Genomic DNA, 20,236 nt, shown 5'->3' on the forward strand with positions numbered 1-20,236 from the left:
CTGCCCTCCATTCAAGAGGGCATTTAAGAGTCAACTACATTGATCTGGAGTCAAATGTAGGCCAGACCGGGGAAGGATGAAAGATTTCCTTCCCTAAAGGACATTAGTGGGTTTTAGAATAATCGACAATGATTTCAAGGTTGTCGTTGGACTTTTAATTCCAGATTTTTAAAACTGAATTCAAATTTCACCATCTGCCATGCTGGGATTTGAACCCAGGTCCCCAGATCTTGCTCTGTATCTCTGGATTACTAGTCCAGTGACAATGCCACTATGTCACTGCCTCCCCTTTATTTATTAGTGTCACAAGTAGGCTTACATCAACGCTGCAATGAAGTTACTGTGAAAATCCCCCAGTTGCCACACTCCGGCGCCTGATCGGGTTCACTGAGGGAGAATTTAGCATGGCCGATGCACCTAACCAGCACGTCTTTCAGACTGTGGGAGGAAACCGGAACACCCAGAGGAAATCCACGCAGACACAGGGAGAACATGCAGACTCCGCACAGACAGTGACCCAAGCCGGGAATCGAATCCGGGTCTCTGGCTCAGTGAGGCAGCAGTGCTAACCACTGTGTCACCATGCTGTCATGATGCACACTCTCAGACTTTGTCAGAAACACAAAAAAGGTATTTATTAACAAAGAGAAACTCGACAGAGACTGGCAGACACACACACATGCACGCACGCATGCGCGCACGCACTGCCCTGGAGCAGTCTATTAGCTGCTCTGACGAGTTCCTACATGTCTTCAGACTGTCTTCTGCCCAAGATAGGACTCCACTCTCTGGGGTGATTACCCACTCTCAGTCTCAATTGGTCCCTCAAGCCAGGTGACCCTCTTCTGCTGTGTTGCCCTTTAAGGGGCAATCACCACATCTTAAACAGTTTCTTCCTTTGGAAGAACTAATTTTGCAATTAATAAGTTATCTAGAAGTTCAGTAATCTTTTTGTTGCATGATACAAGGAATGGTGACATAGAAAGATTCACTTCCTCAACAAAGTGTGTAAAACATGTTACAAAATGTTTAGTACATCTGGAGAAGACATCGGAGAGCAACTTCAGCATGGCAGGTTGAACATTTTTAAACGTGGGGTTTCATTTCAAGTTCACCGGCTGACATTTGAGAGTTAAGAGTGCAAGGATTTAGTTGGCATGTCTGTAACAGGAGCTCCATGGTTCATTGGGCAATCTGTATCTCTGTCACTCTCTCCTTAAATTTGAGTTTATTTATTAGCGTCACAAATAGACATACATTAACACTGCAGCGAAGTTACTGTGAAAATCCCCTTGTCGCCACACTCGGCACCTGTTCAGGTACACTGAGGGAAAATATAGCACGGCCAATGCACCTAACCAGCACATCTTTCGGACTGTGGGAGGAAACCGGAACACCCAGGGGAAACCCACGCAGACACGGGGAGAACATGCAGACTCCGCACAGACAGTGACCCAAGCAGGGAATCGAACCCGGGTCCCTGGAGCTGTGAGGCAGCTGTGCTAACCACTGTGCAACTGTGTAAAACTCAAGAGCACTGATACAGTTGCCTTTCTGGTTGTGACACTGAGGCATTGGTACCCCTGTTGGGCTGTCTAAGTTAGGCAATGGGACCTCCTTCTTTACAAACTGGCCATTTAAGTAACAAGGTGACCAACATCATCAAAAAGGACAATCAACTGCCTGATCTTGTGGGTAATGTGCTGGCCAAGGTAGTCAGAATCCACTAGCGAGGCAGGAAGATACAAGGCCAGGCTTGCCACTAGTTAGGCTTCCCCAGCACACTCCAGCTCAAAACATATTATTCACAAAGTTGTGACAGGTGTGAATTGACAATGGCGCAGTGAAGAAAACAGGGCATCTGGGACCTGAAGTTAACAGGGCAACCAATGGAGTATCTCCTTAACCAATGAGGTTTAAAAATTAGGAAACAAATGGAGGAAGGACTGCAAAAGGGGGTGAATTAAAAGGGAGTGAATTGAATGTCAAACAGAAAGAGAAATCAAGAGAAGGAAAGATTGGGCTAAGAGAGAGGGAGAGAGAAAAAAAGAGACTGAAAGGAAAAATAAAACTTTTTTTAAAAAAGTGCGATAGTTTTCAATGGAAGAATTTGAGACCTGAATGAGTCTCCATACTTGTGATAATTAATTTTCTGTGTCAGGGAGGATGAGTGGCAGCTACTAACACTTACTACGTTGTTAAAAGGGTACTTGCACTTGTAAGGAGTAGACTTAGCAAGTTCCAAAAAAATGCGGCAAGTTCCAAAAAAACAGAGCGTGAGAGGTGCTATGGCGACAATAGCAAGGCACAATAGCAAGCTGTGGCAGGAGTGGAGTAACTCAAGACAGCAACTTTTGGATATTCACATTTAAATGCAAGTCAATGCCTTGCCTCAGCTGACGTTGCTGTGCAGTTTATCCATTAATAATAGTGAATATTGTTGGCCTCAGTTATCTTCACAGCAGATTCTGGCCCACTCTTTACAACTGTTCACAAGAGGCAAATACAGGGAATGTCCAAGGAACTGCTTCTGCAGCACTCAACAACGTTCAACATTGAAAATTCTAAAAGTGCAGTCAGTACACAAAACAGATCATCCAAGCTAACTTGTTTTACAGAAAGAGCAAAGGAGAACTCTCATCACCTTGCACAATGTTTCCTGCGACTCAAAAGGCGACTCTCATAAGCCACTGGTAGGGCATTGGGGAGAGTTACAGAACAAAGAGACCTAGGGGTACAGGTTCATAGTTCCTTGAAAGTGGAATCATAGATGGACAGAGTTGTGAAGAAGGCATTTGGCATGCTCGGTTTCATCTTTCAGAACATTGAATACAGGAGTTGAGACATCATGTTGAAGTTGTACAAAACATTGGTAAGGCCACACTTGGAATACTGTGTACAGTTCTGGTCACCCTATTATCGAAAGGACATTATTAAACTAGAAAAAGTTCAGAAGAGATTTACTAGGATGCTACCAGGACTTGATGGTTTGAGTTATAAGGAGAGGCTTGATAGACTGGGACTTTTTTCTCTGGAGCATAGAAGGCTGAGGAGTGATTTTATAGAGGTCTATAAAATAAGGGGGCTTAGATCAGCTAGAAAGTCAATATCTTTTCCCAAAGGTAGGGAAAAACTAGGGGGCATAGGTTTAAGGTGAGAGGGGAGAGATACAAAAGTGTCCAGAGGGGCAATTTTTTCACACAGTGGGTGGTGAGTGTCTGGAACAAGCTGCCCGAGGTAGTAGTAGAGGCGGGTACAATTTTGTCTTTTAAAAAGCGTTTAAACAGTTACATGGATAAGATGGATAGAGAGGGATATGAGCCAAATGCAGACAATTGGGAGTGGCTTAGTTGTTTAAAAAAAAGTGCGGCATGGACAAGTTGGGCCGAAGGGCCTGTTTCCATGCTGTAAACCTCTATGAGACTGCCTTACTAGCTTTCGCCACATCACCATTCCTAAAGAGTTTTAATTTCAAAGCAAAAAAAATCAATGATGCCCTCAGTCCTACCCACTGCCTAACCAACTGCACCAGACACTGCCAGAGAATAACCAGAGAACTCATTGGGTTGTAAGCACAGCTGCCAAATACAACTGCGCTTCGATTCAAAATTGCTAACTTCTGGATGGAATCAAGAATCAGCAGAAATGCACAAGGAACCCAAATTGTGAGGGTGCGCTTCAGAACACATTGTTAACCAACAATATTCCTAATGCTATTAATTTCCTTTCGAATATCTAGAAGGCGTCAGGACAGGAAGCTGGTTTATCATTAGTTGACAGAAAGCTGCTAGTCATTACCAGAAATGAACTTTTTGCACTGAACCACATGCAATAGGAAGTAATAAACACCTCTTATAAACACAGCAGTGTGCACTGCAGGAAATATAATCACACTGGTGATGTTATCACTGCCATTTTGTGCTCAGCCCAACACCTTCAGATGCTGCATTTCAGACATAATTCCCATACAACCATGGAACCATGCGGGTGAAGGAGAGGGTCAACAAGTAAGCAAAATGGATTCGGGAACTCAGATTGGCACAGAATTGATCTGAGACCTGGTCCATTCCCAAACAAGTGAATAAAGCTATGGATAAAAGCAAATTACTGCAATGCTGGAACCTGAAACCAAAAAAGAAAATGCTGGAAAATCTCAGCAGGTCTGGCAGCATCTGTAAGGAGAGAAAAGAGCTGACGTTTCGAGTCCAGATGACCCTTTGTCAAAGCGCAAATGAATAAAGCTAGTGGTCACACAGGGCTCCCCTCCCACCAATCAAATTACCTACTTTGATCTCCACACAAATTCCAAAAAAAAAGATAATGATGTTTTAAAGAAGACTCACTCTATGTGTACGAGCACAATGGTCTAGAAATTGGCCCAAAATGCTCCAGTATTCAGATGGTAACCAGCCTCCCATCCATTGACTCTGTCTACACTTCCTCGGAAAAGCAGCCAGCATAATTAAGGACCACACGCACCCCGGACATTCTCTCTTCCACCTTCTTCCATCAGGAAAAAGATACAAAAGTCTGAAGTCACGTACCAACCAACTCAAGAACAGTTTCTTTTCTGCTGCTGTCAGACTTTTGAACGGATTTATCTTGCACTAAGTTGATCTTTCTCTACATCCTAGCTATGACTGTAACACTACATTCTGCACTCTCTCCTTTCCTTCCTTATGAATGGTATGTTTTGTCTGTATAGCGTGCAAGGAACAATACTTTTCACTGTATGTTAATGCATGTGACAATAATAAATCAAATCAAATCAAAAAAATCAGAAACAAGGCTTAAGGCACACAGGTTCTCAGGTCTGCTATTAAGTCAGATCAGTGAGTTGCTGATCTCTGCTCGGCATCCTCAGGCAGCTGGTCAGTAAAGAGGATTTTTAATTAAAGGTCCAAGTAGTCCTGGGAGGGAGGGGTGGATGCGAATGGGAGGGAGAGGCACAGAAACTCGGAGGGGAGTGAGCCGAGCAGAAACTGGCAAAGTGCACCTTCCAACTCCACATTCAGGTTAACTATTAACTGTTAGGTATTATTTACAAACTTATCTTTATTGTGGTGAGGCCCAACAGTGTCTTTAAGGACTGTGGGAGTACGTAGACAGTTATTCCCTACTGATGCATCAGTTAAATGGAATATGGGATGCTTGGCAGCCTTGTTACATTCAACTCGATCAGCTAACTAAATTCAAAACAAGTCCAACATAGCAACCAGTCACTAGATTGGGTAATACATTTAAGAATTAGTGAGTAGGTCCTTACCATAAGTTCTGAATAAGTTGGTCTGTCTTTGGAATTTTTCTTCAGGCTGTAATAGAAATACAGAAAGTTACTTTAGTGAAATTGTTTGAGTTAGATTTGATGGGTCGACTCGGTCTCAAATCCTGAATAACTACAATGGTCAGCACCTAGGGCTTAAGCAGCACACTGAAGTTAGAGCTGGAAAAGCAGACATTAATTTTAGGCAGAGGATCTGCACAAGAATGTTGCTGATCTCCGCACTTCATTGAGGTTTCTGGGTCAGTGACTGGCAGGAGCGGGGACTGTAGAATTATTGAACAGCACAGCACCAGTCTGTGCCAGAAAGAGCAAGCCAGTTAGTGTGACGCACCACCCCTTTGCCCACTTCTCTGATATTCTCTCAAGTATTTATTCTATTCTTTTTTGAAAGCTACTATTGAACGTGTCTCTATCAATGCCGACCAGGCAATGCATTCCAAATCCTAACCACTCACTGCATAAAAACCTTTTTCCTATGTCGCCTTCTGGTTCTTTTGCCAATCACCTTAAATCTAAGCCCTCCCCTGTCAGCCTTTCAGCCATCAGAAACAGCTTTGCTTTATTTACTCAATTTAAACTCATTGTGATTTTAAATGCTCCACCCAAATCTCCTCTTAAACTTTCTCTGCGCTGAGGGGAACAGTTCAGCTTCTCTGCACCATTCACATAATTATCCCTGAAACCATTCCAATAAATCTCTTCTGCACCCTCTCCAAATCCTTTGTGTTCTTCCGAGAGTGTGGTGCCCAGAATTGGACACAATATTCCAACTGGGGACAAATTAGTGTTTTATGTATTCTGTGCCTCTCTTTAGAAAACCTGGGATCCCATATGATTTATTAACAGCATTGTTAACCTGTCCTGTTACCCTCAGGGTCTCGCTCCACTTGTATCTCCTTTAAAATTGTAACATTTAGCTTCCCCATTCTTCCTATCAAAATTTATCATCTCTCACTTTTCTGCACCAAATTTCATTTGCTGTGTGTGAGCTCATTCCTCAATCCTCTTAAAGTATCTTATCTTCCACACTTTTTACGACACTTTCAAATCTTACGACATGGCGTCAATGGGACAGGTTACGTTCAATCTAGAACTCACCTCGGATGTTAAAACTGGCAGTGAGCTACTGCCTTTTCTAAGTTAGATTTCCAGTCACAAGGCTTGCCTTCTCTGAAGAATTTCACAACAAGATTCTGAATTCAGCAGCATTTAAATCGAATTCAGCAACCTCTTGTTTACAGAGAATTAGGTGGAAGGATTGTGACATTGTCAATGTTTTCAGCATAATTTGTGGGGTCATATTTTGCCAAGTTAAACATGCATGGATTCAATGTTAGCAAGAGTGGACAGAAGTAGAGGAAAGAAAGAGAAAAACAGAAAAGCTAAGGAAATTTGGCATGTCAGCTACGACTCTCACCAACTTTTACAGATACACCATAGAAAGCATTCTTTCTGGTTGTATCACAGCTTGGTATGGCTTCTGCTCTGCCCAAGACTGCAAGAAACTACAAAAGGTCATGAATGTAGCCCAATCCATCATGCAAACCAGCCTCTGGGAAACCAGACTCCGTCTACACTTCCCGCTGCCTCGGAAAAGCAGCCAGCATAATTAAGGACCACATGCACCCCGGACATTCTCTCGTCCACCTTCTTTCGTTGCAAAAAAGATAAAAAAGTCTGAGATCACGTACCAACCGACTCAAGAACAACTTCTTCCCTGCTGCCATCAAATTTTTGAATGAACCTACCTCGCATTAAGCTGATTTTGCTCTACACCCTAGCTATGACTGTAATACTACATTCTGCACCCTCTCCTTTCCTTCTCTTATGAACGGTATGCTTTGTCTGCATACACAAGAAACAATACTTTTCACTCTATACTAATACATGTGTCAATAATAAATCATGGGAGTTACAGTCTTCTGACCTACTCCATTATAGATACACAAGTCTAAGAAAGAATTTTATTCAGGAATGTTCCAATGACCATAAGGAACCAGCATTGGCGAAAAATGCAAATAAAATATTTTACTTCAAGCCTTAAATAGACTCTGAATCAATGATGTTACTTGGAGAAGATTTCTTTTCCGATCAATGAAGAAAATGTTTAAAGTTTTAAAGTTCATTTATTTATCTTACAAGTAGGCTTACATTAACACTGCATTTAAGTTACTGTGAAAATCCCCTAGTCGCCACATTCCAGTGCTTGTTTGATAGAATCCCTACACTACAGAAGGAGACCATTCAGCCCATTGAGTCTGTACCGACCACAATCCCACCCAGGCCCTATTCCTGTGACCCCACACATTTACCCTGCTAATCCCCCGACACTAAGGTCAATTTAGCATGGCCAATCAACCTAACCCACACATCTTTGGACTGTGGGAGGAAACCGGAGCACCCGGAGGGAACCCACACAGACACGGGGAGAAAGTGCAAACTCCGCTCATACAGTGACCCAAGGCCGGAATTGAACCCGGGTCCCTGGCGCTGTGAGGCAGCAGTGCTAACCACTGAGCCACCGTGCCGCCCCTGGGTACACTGAGGGATAATTTATTATGGCCAATGCACCTAATCAGCGCGTTTTTTGGACGGTGGGAGGAAACCGGACCACCCAGAAGAAATCCACGCAGACATGGGGAGAATGTGCAGACTCCACACAGATAGTGACCCAAGCCAGGAATCAAACCCGGATCCCTGGCGCTGTGAGGCAGCAGTGCTAACCACTGTGCCACCCATAGGGAAAGAAGTGCCCTGGACATTGCAGTTGGGTCATTCAATCAGGACTGGTCAGTGCTGACATAAAAGAGGGAGCATCTGCTACACCAATTATTCTTGCAGCAGGTTCAACCAGCCATGGGGAGGAAGGGGGAGAGAAAATAGAGTTTATAATATTTGTATTATAATGAAGTGAAGTCTTCAAGGAGGAAATAGTAAAGTGTTTGCAGTTCAAAGAAATGCAGCAAATCCACAAAGGAAGATATGGTTTTATAATGTAAATAACCTGGAACAAGGGGAAAAAAAGTTACTTCCATCTTCTGAAAGTTTTGTAGAATGGTAGGCAAAGAGTATTCCAACATGATTAAAATTAGTAACATTTTCACGTCATCAGTAATGTACACTTTCAGCTATTTTGCTGCATGGCAGCAATGCTGCCAACTGGACCACAGCGAACCACAGAAACTCACAAATAACAAAGGTCAGAATATCATCTTAACCTAACCCACAGCAGAAACTGAGAAGGTTTACTCCCCGACCAACGTTACACTCCGCTGACTCTGTCAGCTTTCGGTCAGATAAAATAAGGCCTGATTGTCTTTAGATGGAAGAATAAAACTTAATGAAGTGATGGATATATTACAAATTATTACATTTTGATGTAACCGCCCCCTTTCTGCATCCTCGAGTTGTGAAAATGTTCCATCTCACCCAGTCAGTTAATATATCGCTTCCTGAATTTGACTCTTAACTTAGAATTAAACTGGCAAGTTTAACAACAGAGGAACTAATTAACTAATTGCAGTATAGCCACAGGAATAGCCAAACACACTGATGGATTACATCTCATAGAACCCTACAGTGCAGAAGGAGGCCATTCAACCCATTGAGTCTGCACCGACCACAATCCCACCCAGGCCCTATCCCCGTAATCCCACGTATCTACCCTGCTAATCCCCCTGATACTACCGGATTTTTATGGCCTCGCTCATCCCGAAACCATAAAGTCCCGCCCAAGATCAATGGAGCTTCCCATTGCCTGCTCCTCACCCACTCTGATTCCCGTGACGGGTGGGGCATTAATATTCTGGCCTAAGAGTCAATTAAGCATGGCCATGTTCATAGGAATTAGGAGCAGAAGTAGGCAATTCAGCGCTTCAAACCTGCTCTGCCATTCAATAAGATCATGGCTGATCTCCTCCTGGTCTCACCTTCCTACCTGTCCCCCATATCCCTTTAACCTGCTTTTTTAAAATCAGAAATATATCTATCTCCTTCTTGAAACAGTTTAATGATTCAGACTCCACTGCGCTATGGGGCAGCAAGTTTCACAAATTCACCATCCTCTGCGAGAAGTAGTTTAGCTTGTGACCAGAACTCACAGGATACCCTATGAGCAGCATGTTGCATCTGCAGCAGTTCTGAAGTGGACCCTTATTCTCCACAGAATCATGATGTGCCAAGCAAGAGAAATCGATTCCCGTAGCAACAGCATCGCGAAGGCCAATAACTGGTGCAGTGGCCCATTCTGGCTTCACAAGACCACATAACTACAGTATAGCGATGGGAAAAGACAAACACAGTAAATGGATTCCATCTCATAGAATCCGTACAGTGCATGAGGAGGCCATTCAACCCATTGAGTCTGCACCGACCACAATCCCACCCACGCCCTATCCCCATAACCCCACATATTTACCCTGCTAATCCTCCTGACACGACGGGCAGGATTTTTACGGTTTCACTCGTTCAAAAACCACAAAATCCTGCCCAAGATCAATGGACCTTCCTGTTGTCCGCCCCTCGCCCAATCAGATTCCAGGGTGGTAAAATTCTGGCCTGGGGTCAATTAAGCATGGCCAATCCACCTAATCCGCACATCTTCAGACTGTGGGAGGAAACCGGAGCACCCGGAGGAAACCCATGCAGACACGGGGAGAACATGGAAATTCCGCACAGTGAACTGAGGCCGGTTTTGAACCCGGATCCCTGGCGCTGTGAAGTGCTAACCACTGTGCCACCCCCACAAAATAATAAACTTGGGCAGGTATTTCAAAGCCAAGATATAGCCACATTCACCTTGAATTGAATGAAGAACTCTTATGCCAGAAATCTCTGACCTTACCCATTCTCCTGGCGTGCTGCAGTGAATGGAGTTTTGGCAGAGCACCAAATTCTCCATTCTCGCTGGCAACAATGGCAGGGCAAACGGGATTGGACAATTCCACACCCTTAAATTCAGTGTTCGGGTATACATAGGTTTATGTCATGTCTAAATTATAGAAACTGCAAGTATTTCTCTTCTCAATTGTGAAACACTTCTAAATTGCACATTCCCTCTCTACAACTCCAGGAGAATCCACCCTTCCTGCACCCAGAGAACAAATCAGAACTTGCGTGTCAGGAGAAAAAACACAAATCCCTGCGTGACTACAGAGCTGACATGCATTAAGATAGTTACAACTCAGTCTATTTAAAAACATTCCACATTATGCCAACAATCTTTGTGTGTTTCTCAACCCTCAAGCACCTTTATTCTTTTGAGCTCGATCGGAATTATTTTATGGAATTATTTGTTTCCGATTCTCCAAACTGCCTTTGATTGTATCTTGTTTAGTTTTGTGATATTTTTCCCTTATCCAATTGTGAAAAAACACCCAATAAATTCTAAATGAATTAAGGTATGGGCATCATTTTATCGGAACAGCTGAAAGCCATTCTAAATAGTTGCGGTCCAATCAGGAAGGGTTATTAGTTTGTGCAGGATGCACAGGAGTCCGTCTCAGCAATTCAGGAAGAAAATAATTTCTTTTGATACCCATCAAATGTCTCCCTTCTCCTGACACCACTGACTCCTTGCTGGAGTGGAGTTCCAGTCAAAGCAACATTATCTAGCCCGTGACCATTATTCCTATAGACCTCGATAAAGGCTCAGGAGCCTATTAAAGCAAGGGTACACCGCAGATGAGCCTGATTATAAAATAAATGGCAGAACCATCAGGAGCATATTCAGAGAGAGATCTGGGCATGCAGGTCCACAGACCCTTAAAAATGGCAGCACAGGTGGAAAAGGTGGTGAAGGAAGCATATGGGATGTTTGCCTTCATCGGACAGGGCACCAAGTCTAAAAGTTGGCAAATTACATTACAGTTATATAAAACGTTGGTTAGGCCACATTTGGAATACTGTGTCCAATTCTGGTCACCACAGTACCAGAAGGACGTGGAGGCTTTGGAGAGATTACAGAAAAGGTTTACCAGGATGTTGTCTGGTATGGAGGGTATTAGCTATGAGGAGAGATTGAATAAACTGGGATTTTTTTCCCTGGAAAGATGGAGGCTGAAGGGCGACCTGACAGAATTTTATAAAATTATGAGGGGTATTGATAGGGTGAATAGTTGGAAGCTTTTTCCCCAGAGCAGAAATGACAAATACAAGGCACAAGTTCAAGATAAGAGGGGAAAGGTTCAGTGGAGATGGGCAGGGGAAGTTTTTTTTACGCAGAGGATGGTGGTGGACTGGAGTGCGTTGCCAAGTGAGGTGGTTGAGGCAGATATATTAGTGTCATTTAAGACTTATCTGGATAGACACATGAACAGGCTGGGAATCAGGCGGGTAAGTGGAACTGATCCACTTCAGATCAGCCATGATCTTATTGAATGGCGGGGCAGGCTCGAGGGGCTAGATGGCCTACTCCTGCTCCTATTTCTTATGTTCTTATGTAATAGAGGGATACAGGCGGTTGGTCTAGATAGGACAAAATGATTGGCGAAGGCTTGGAGGGCCGAAGAGCCTGTTCCTGCGCTGTATTGTTCTTTGATTCTGCTTGCAGCCGACTGTCACACCAATTATTCAATAGTGGCAGACTGGAACATCAGTTGGTCTTCCTATCCTTAATCCAGGATCTCTGAAGCCAAAGGCAATGCCCTGGTGGAATTACTAGCCCCATGCAAAATAACAGCAAATGGATACTTAGCCGTCTCTTCCATTTGGACTTTCTGAATGGCCAATATATAGTCATGAGCTGAGTATGGCAGAACTAAGCTCTCTTCACAAAAAATAAGAATCCTAGACTGTAAGAGTATGTGAGAAAGTTGGCTAGAAATATAGAAACAATAGCAAGAGTTTCTACAAGATGTCACAAACGTGTAGTCATGATTTATAGATTTTTTAAGGACAACTGTTTGAAAAGCAAATGTCTGCCAAAAAAAGTACTTTGAAAAAGCCTTCATTCAGAAAAGGGATATGTGAACAGGCAACTTGGCACCTTTCAGTGTTGACTCCAAAACCTTCTCAAACTGTTTATCCCAAGAAGGATCACAAAAGACATTCTGAAATGCAATGAGTGTTCCACAAGTATGAATCAAATCCTTCCACTTGTTGAAAAAAAGACTGACAAGGACCTACATGAAAAGCTAAAAAACTCCAGGTGGGAGAAAGGCTGTTTGAATGGTCAATTAATATGAAACTGCCCTGTGAAATGGCCTAGCAAACCACTCAGTTCATAGGCAATTAGGGATGGGCAATAAGTGCTGGCCAGCCAGCAACGCTCATGTTCCATGAACGAATAAAAAAATAAATAAATCTTGATTCATCAGTTTGGGAACAGCCAAATTTTGCTTTCATATGATAATAAAAGGTTGGAAGTTGCCTAAATAGATAGCCCATCACTGGTGCTGTATGCATTCATATCGTTTAGAATCCACCGAACAGTGGCATCAAGATTATTGTCTTCTGAACAATTGAGACACAGCTATCCACCAATGAAATGTTGCACTAACTTTTAACTGTTTAAAAAGCATTTAGACAGTTACATAGGTAAGATGGGTATCGAGGGATATGGGCCAAACGTGGGCAATTGGGACTAGTTTAGTGGTAACAACTGGGTGGCATGGACAAGTTGGGCCAGAGGGCCTGTTTCCATGCTGTAAACCTCTAACTCTATAACTCATTTGTGCTTTGAGATTTCTGTGGAAAATGTGCTGCGTGGGGACTTTATTTTCAGAATCCAATTTTCCAGTGAAAGATGGAGAGACTATTTGCTTTGGATTCCATCCACTGGGAATAGTTGAGGTTCGCGGAATTTTTTTTTTAGTAGGAATGGTCTCAGAAGATCAAATGAGCAATTTGCAATGCTGGAAGAATTTGGTCTTTGTAACCTTATCATTTTTGTTTCAAAAGTGGAAATCCATTTTGCAACGCAAGTTGAAGAGTTCTTCAATTTAAGAGTACAGACCGAGCTTTGCTGTCTATGATTGAACTGCACTGATTAACTTACCTGTTTCGAAGGAGGGTGATTCGAGAGTGTAAACACGCCTCAAGAAAATTGCATTTTGTTTTCTCTCATTTATTCAAAAGCGTAAATCTCAAATCCATATCCCTGAAGTCAGCTCAGCACATTTATGGCTTATCGAGGAATGCTATTTTGAAGTTCTATTGCGTGTTGCTAGGCACCATCTCATGTTGGCAGTTCCTAAACTAGCAAGTCACAATGTTTTATTTTGTTATTCAATACAAGCATTTAGTCCTTTTTCTTCCAAGGATTTAATTGAATTTCGCTGGAGGTTAGTCAGGAGTGGATTAATTTTATGCGACCGAGGTCATTAAAAGTCATATTTTTGTTCGGTACTGTGCATCAGTTCACAAATAGTCAGCAAACTTTCATGCACTGGAAACACATCAATCAGGTTATTTTTTATTATTCATCCGTGGGACATGGGGCATCGCTGGCTAGCCAGCATTTATTGCCCATCCCTAGTTGCCCTAGTTCAGACAGCAATTGAAAGTCAACCACATTGCCTTGGCTCTGAAGTCATATATAGGCCAGACCAGGTAAGGATGGCAGATTTCCTTCCCTAAAGGACATCAGTGAACCAGATTGGTTTTTCCAACAATCGACAATGGTTTCATGATCATCAGTAGATTCTTCATTCCAGATTTGTTTTTTATTGAATTCAAATTCCATCACCTGCCATGGCGGGATGCGAACCTGAGTCCCCAGAACATTAGCTGAGTTTCTGGATTAATAGTCTAACGATAATACCACTAGGCCATCGCCTCCGCATTTTGAAAGTGGTGGGGAAAATATTCATGCAGGTTTTAACATTTTTCAAATATAGAGCAAGACATTTTATGTTGTTTACTTTGCTCACTGCCCATTCAGCTTAGAATTATGAAGGGCTTTCTATTGACACAATACATTCTGCACTCTCTCCTTTCCCTTTCTATGTACAACAAGAAGTCTCACAACACCAGGTAAAAGTCACACAGCTTTATTTGGAATCACGAGCTTCCGGAGCGCTGCTCCTTCACCATGATGACGGAGCAGCGCTCTGAAAGCTCGTGATTTCAAATAAACTTGTTGGACTTTAACCTGGTGTTGTGGGACCTCTTATTGTGCCTATCCTAGTCCAACGCCAGCATCTCCACATCATTCTCTATGTACAGTATGCTTTGTCTGAAGAGTGCGCAAGAAACAATAATTTTCACTGTATACTAATACATGTGACAATAATAAATTGATATCAATAACTGAAGAGATTGCCATTTAGATTGATGCAATGGACAGTGCTGTTGCCAGTTAGAGTATAGGTCCAATATTTTGATGCACCTGCCTTTCTTTCGGAACAATGTATGGGATCTGCACGCTGGAACCTTGCATTCCTGCTACACTCACAGCTCCTTCCAGTTGAAGGGTTGGATGCCAGCCAAACCCAACTAAATGGAATAAGTACATTTGCTGAAACCTCAGGAACACCTTTAACTCATTCACCACTGAAGTCACAAACACTAGCCCTAACCTGAAATGTTAACTCTGCTTCTTCTCCACAGATGCTGCCAGGCCTGCTGAGTGTTGCCACATTTTCTACTTTTCATTGTAAAAGAACCCGCTGCATAGCACCCCCCACCCCCCCAACCATCCGTCATCGTCCCCACTAATGCCCCGCCCCCTCGGCACTGACCCGGCACATTAGTGGTACCCAACTGGCACGCCAGGCTGTCCAGTGGCCACTGCCAGGCACCACCGGTGTGCCAGATGGACCTCGCCCAGCCATGCCCCCGACCACCCGGCAACTTCAGTGTCCTCCGAGCTCCCTGTCATGACCAGGTCTCCCGTGATTCTTGCCGCTATCGTGCCCCGCCTGAAGGCTGGTGAATTTGTACACTGGGATTTGAACGGGCTCTGCATATTTAAATATGCTGATCAGACTCAGTTTGTGCATTAGGAAGGAGCTGGGAGACTGGCAAACTGCTTGGTGCTGGACAAGGGACAGATTTTTAGGCTCGCACGCTATTATCCGGGACCAGCACAATCAAGAAACGATGTGGCAAGGTCGGAGAAGTGACACCATGAAGGACCATAATAGAGTAGGTGCCAGCAAATGCCTCTGGGTGACAGGGAAGGAACTAGTTTACACATTGGGATCGGAAAAGAACCAATTCGAGTCCCACATTTCAAGTTTGCTACTTCTTGGAAATCAACAAGATAAGTTTATTTGGTTATTTCCACAGGACATTTTGGTTGCATTCACATTTTATTTTATTGTTTTGTCTTCCCTCTTTGGTTGGCAGGAGACAGACTGGTTGCTCTTGATGTTAAATCACACCCCCTCCACACAATGGATGAAGAGGGCTGATCATTAAAAATGAATACACAACATTTAAATACTGTATGTACTGGAAATCTAAAATAAAAACTGAAAATTGCTGGGAGTGCTCAGCAGGTCAGGTTGCGTCTGTAAAGAGTGAAACACAGTTAACATATTAGATTAATGACCTTTCACAATTCATGAATAATTCGGTTCATCTGCAACCACTACTCGCTGCTGCCCGATCTCCCCCTCACTCTCTCCATATTGCCTGGTCTCTCCCGATGACAGGAGAATGTCCTCAATGGCTGCAGCCTCCTGACGCTTGTTTTCCCACTGGCAGCCTGCCGGCTTGTCAATCTTCAGCGGGAAAGGGAAGAAGAAAATGATAACGAGGTACTACCTTTGAGCTCACCAGGGGCTCTGTACCATTTGGATTTCTGGGTTTCAACTTGTTACCGTGCTCCCCCACATCCTTGCAGCGCGGGCGGCACAGTGGTTAGCACTGCAGCCTCACAGCCCCAGGGACCCAGGTTCGATTCCCGGCTTGGGTCACTGTCTGTGCAGAATCTGCATGTTCTCCCCATGTCTGTGTGTTTCTCCTCAGGGTGCTCCGGTTTCCTCCCACAGTCCGAAAGATGTGCTGGTTAGCTGCATTGTCCACGCCAAGTTCTCCCTCAGAGTACCCGAACAGGCGCCGGAGTGTGGCGACTCGGGGATTTTCACAGTAACTTCATTGCAGTGTTAATGTAAGTCGACTAGTGACACTAATAAATAAACTTTAAAAAACTCCCTGAGAATATTGGAGAACTCATGTTCATAACAGAAGTAGAAAAGTAAAATGTCGTTTGGCCCATCAAGCCATCTCTTTTCATTCCCAGATGGGTTTTTCCAACAATCGACAATGGTTTCATGGTCATCATTAGATTCTTAATTCCAGATTTCTTTGATTGAACTGAAATTTCACCATCTACCGTGGCAGGATTCGAACCCAGGTCCCCAGAACATGAGCTTTTGAATTGATAGTCTAGCGATAATACCACAAGGCCATCGCCTTGTACAATCTACTGTTCAAATTATTCATTTTACCCATTCCTTTTTGCAAAAATGTGGCACCAGTCATACAGCTGTATAAGTGTACTTCGTAATTTTTTAAAAATTATTTTGAAATCTGAGATTGCAATTGGGCTGGGAGCTGCCAAACATGAACTACAACACGAGCAAGCTCTCCTTGTGCCTTCATTTATGTAAAAAGACAAATAGCTCTGCAATCTCTACATGGTCCAAACTTTGAGATAGTGGTCCTGATATTACATCTGGGTTACCAGCACATGATGTGGAGATGCCGGCGTTGGACTGGGGTAAGCACAGTAAGATATCCTGATATTACATCTGGATTACCAGCACATAACATGCCTTCATCTGAGGTTCTTTTGTCATCTTAGTTAATGTCTCAGGGAAATATTAGAGAATGTGCTTTCAGACAAATACATGAAGTACAGGGGTACACTAGTATTCCACAGTATGATTTCAAAGTCATAAGAGTTATTTGAGATGAATTGAACAGATACAGAGAAAATTTAGCTCAGTCATCAGTTTGAACATCCTCCTGTCGATGGAAAATGTGGTCCCAGGAGAACGTTGGCCCTTTATCACAGTCAGCAAGTCAGATTCATTTCCCTGAATCTACTGCTGTGAAGAAGCAGTTTGCTCTGTTCAGTATCGGCCACAAACAGAGATTCCACCATTAAGCTGAGTCTCAGATCATTTTCCAGCAATGGTCACTGCTATGACAATTTGAAAGTCTGAATGGTCACATTCATCCCTCCAATACAGCCTGCCCTGGCTTGACATTGTTGTATTATCTTAATGGTAACCCTACAAATCATAGAAATCATAGAAACCCTACAGTGCAGAAGGAGGCCATTCGGCCCATCGCGTCTGCACCGACCACAATCCCACCCAGGCCCTATCCTCACATATTTACCCACTAATCCCTCTAACCTACACATCTCAGGACTCTAAGGGGCAATTTTTAACCTGGCCAATCAACCTAATCCGCACATCTTTGGACTGTGGGAGGAAACCGGAGCACCCGGAGGAAACCCACGCAGACACGAGGAGAATGTGCAAACTCCACACAGACAGTGACCCGAGCCGGGAATTGAACCCGGGACCCTGGAACTGTGAAGCAGCAGTGCTAACCACTGTGCTACCCACTGTGCTACCGTGCCGCCCGCACGGTTAGTTTCCGTTGGAAGACCAGCTGAACTAGAATATTCCTACAGTTCCACTGGGTCAATCTCAGTACTGCGTATTGGTATTTCCTCTGAACCACGTGCTGTTCCAAAAATATAACTTGGGGGAAAAGAAATTACATTTGCAGTAAAATTAGTGACTTTGATTTGATTTATTATTGTCACATGTATTAGCATACAGTGAAAAGTATTGTTTCTTGCGTCCTACATAGACAAAGCATACCGTTTATAGAGAAGGAAATAAGAGCGTGCAGAATGTAGTGTTATAGCTAGGGTGTAGAAAAAGATCAACTTAATGCAAGCTAGGTCCATTCAAAAGTTTGATGGCAGCAGGGAAAAAGCTGTTTTTGAGTTAACTTATACAGGAATCTTTGCAGCAATTCTTAAGTAACTCATACAGGAAGCTGTCTAATTTCAAAAAAACAGGCAGACTTCCTGCAATTTTTGTCATTAAATTAAATCAAGAAAGTTCCCAAAATTATGTTCCAAACTTACTTGAAAGGAAAATTAGATACAGACAACCTTTAAGGGAGGGCTGATATTTTCCACTGCTAGCATAAAAGGCTAACTTAAAGATGCTATTTTGAGCTTGAACTTGTCAAAATAGGCATCTTGAATTTAATGAATCCACTATAACCCTTGCTTTGAACATATAAAATACACCATCAGCTAAGTCATCAGCATCTGTCTCTTTCCAAAATGTACTTAAATGCGCAAATAAAAAAGGAAACTCTATAAAACAAATCCTCCTGAAAAACTGTGGGTTAACCTGCCAACTTTGTTGACCTTAGGAGAGATATAAAATAACCCATAAACCGCTTCCAAAAGTTACCTCCAAAACAAAACTGCACAGAGAACAGACGTTACATTTTCGAATACAAGAATGTTCATTGCACCAAAGCAAGATTGTTCCAATATTAAAGGAGCCACGGCATCTGCCCATCTAAAACTAAACCCAGTGTACTATAAAATCATTTCAATTTTCTTTCTTTTTTATTCATTCATGGGACATGGGCGCCACTGGCTGGCCTGCATTTATTCCCCATCTCTAGTTGCCTTTGGAGGGCAGTTGAGAGTCAATCACATTGTTGTGGCTCTGGAGTCACAAGTAGGCCCGACCAGGTAAGGACGGCAAATTTCCTTCCCTCAAGGACATTAGTGAACCGACAGGGTTTTTCCGACAATTGACAATGGTCATCAGTAGATTCTTCATTCCAGATTTTAAAAATTAAATTCAAATTCCACCATCTGCCCTGGTGGGATTTGAACCCCGGTACCAAAACATTAGCTGAGTGTCTGGATTAATAGTCTAGCGATAATACCACTAGGCCATTGCCTCCCTGATTCTCTTGCCAATTTTGCCTTAAAAATATCTGCTTGCACAGGCCATACCTGTGGTAATCAAGTCATTTCTTTTAACAGCTATGAATAATGATACACAACATACACTTTCAGCATATCTCAGCACGTGCTGAGTAAGTACCATTACTGGGGGTGCCAATCTTCTGGTCAGATGTTAAACCAAGACCACATTGGTCTGTTGTGGTTCTGCAGTTAAAGGCTCCATGGGACTATTTGAAGGAGCAAGGAGTCCAATACAAAAAAAGTTCCGTCTTAGACCGATGCTAATTAATTCACTTTTTATTTCCCCAGGGAAGGAGGCTGGGAAAACATTTTGAAACTCCAGAAATTAGTGAACACAGAAAGAGAGGCAACATTTCCAGCTCACTGATCTTGGGCGGCACAGTGGTTAGCACTGCTGCCTCACAGCGCCAGGGGCACGGGTTCGATCCCCAGCTTGGTCACTGTCTGTGGAGTCTGCACGTTCTCCCCGTGTCTGTGTGTGTTTCCTCCGGTCGCTCTGGTTTCCTCCCACACTCCAAACGATGTGCTGGTTAGGCACATTGGGTACACCGAGGGAGAATTTAGAATGGCCAAACAGGTGCCGGAGTGTGGTGACTAGGGGATTTTCACAGTAACTTCATTGCGGTGTGAATGTAAGCCTACTTGTGACACAAATAAAAAAACTTCTTACCACTGAGCACTGAAGTCAACAAACTCTTTCGAGAATCTGTCAGCAGGAAGCTGTGGAGAAGGCTCTTCCACCACCTGTTTGAGTTGTTGAAAAGGTGTGCCCCAGGAATCATATGGGAATCTTAAGATCGCCATCTCAATCTAAACAGAACACACATATGGGCAGTGTTAATCTCAAGGTCCACGGTAGTTAACAACGTTGAAGAAATCCTCATACTGCTGTGGGCTGATAAGAGACAATGGTGAAATAATTCAGGAAGAACAAAATCGCAAATAGCATAGAGAGAGTAAATGGCACTGTAATAAAAACATTAATTGCATGATATTTGTACCACAAATTGTCACAGGGTCAA

At 43.2% G+C, this 20,236-nt stretch overlaps 1 protein-coding gene across 1 annotated transcript in view; it reads right to left on the minus strand.

Annotated features, from left to right (window-relative positions):
- The window catches only part of map2k6 (mitogen-activated protein kinase kinase 6), a 113,623-nt gene that overhangs the window by 9,045 nt on the left and 84,342 nt on the right, over positions 1-20,236 (minus strand). Inside the window, exons 10-11 of the mRNA XM_078225662.1 lie at positions 19,885-20,024; positions 5,267-5,312 (exon numbers count right to left, since the gene is read on the minus strand). Coding sequence (XP_078081788.1) covers positions 5,267-5,312; positions 19,885-20,024 — 186 coding nt within the window. The remainder of the gene's footprint in view (positions 1-5,266; positions 5,313-19,884; positions 20,025-20,236) is intronic.

Source organism: Mustelus asterias, chromosome 12, assembly GCF_964213995.1.
Source record: "Mustelus asterias chromosome 12, sMusAst1.hap1.1, whole genome shotgun sequence".
Classification (NCBI taxonomy): Eukaryota; Metazoa; Chordata; class Chondrichthyes; order Carcharhiniformes; family Triakidae; genus Mustelus; species Mustelus asterias.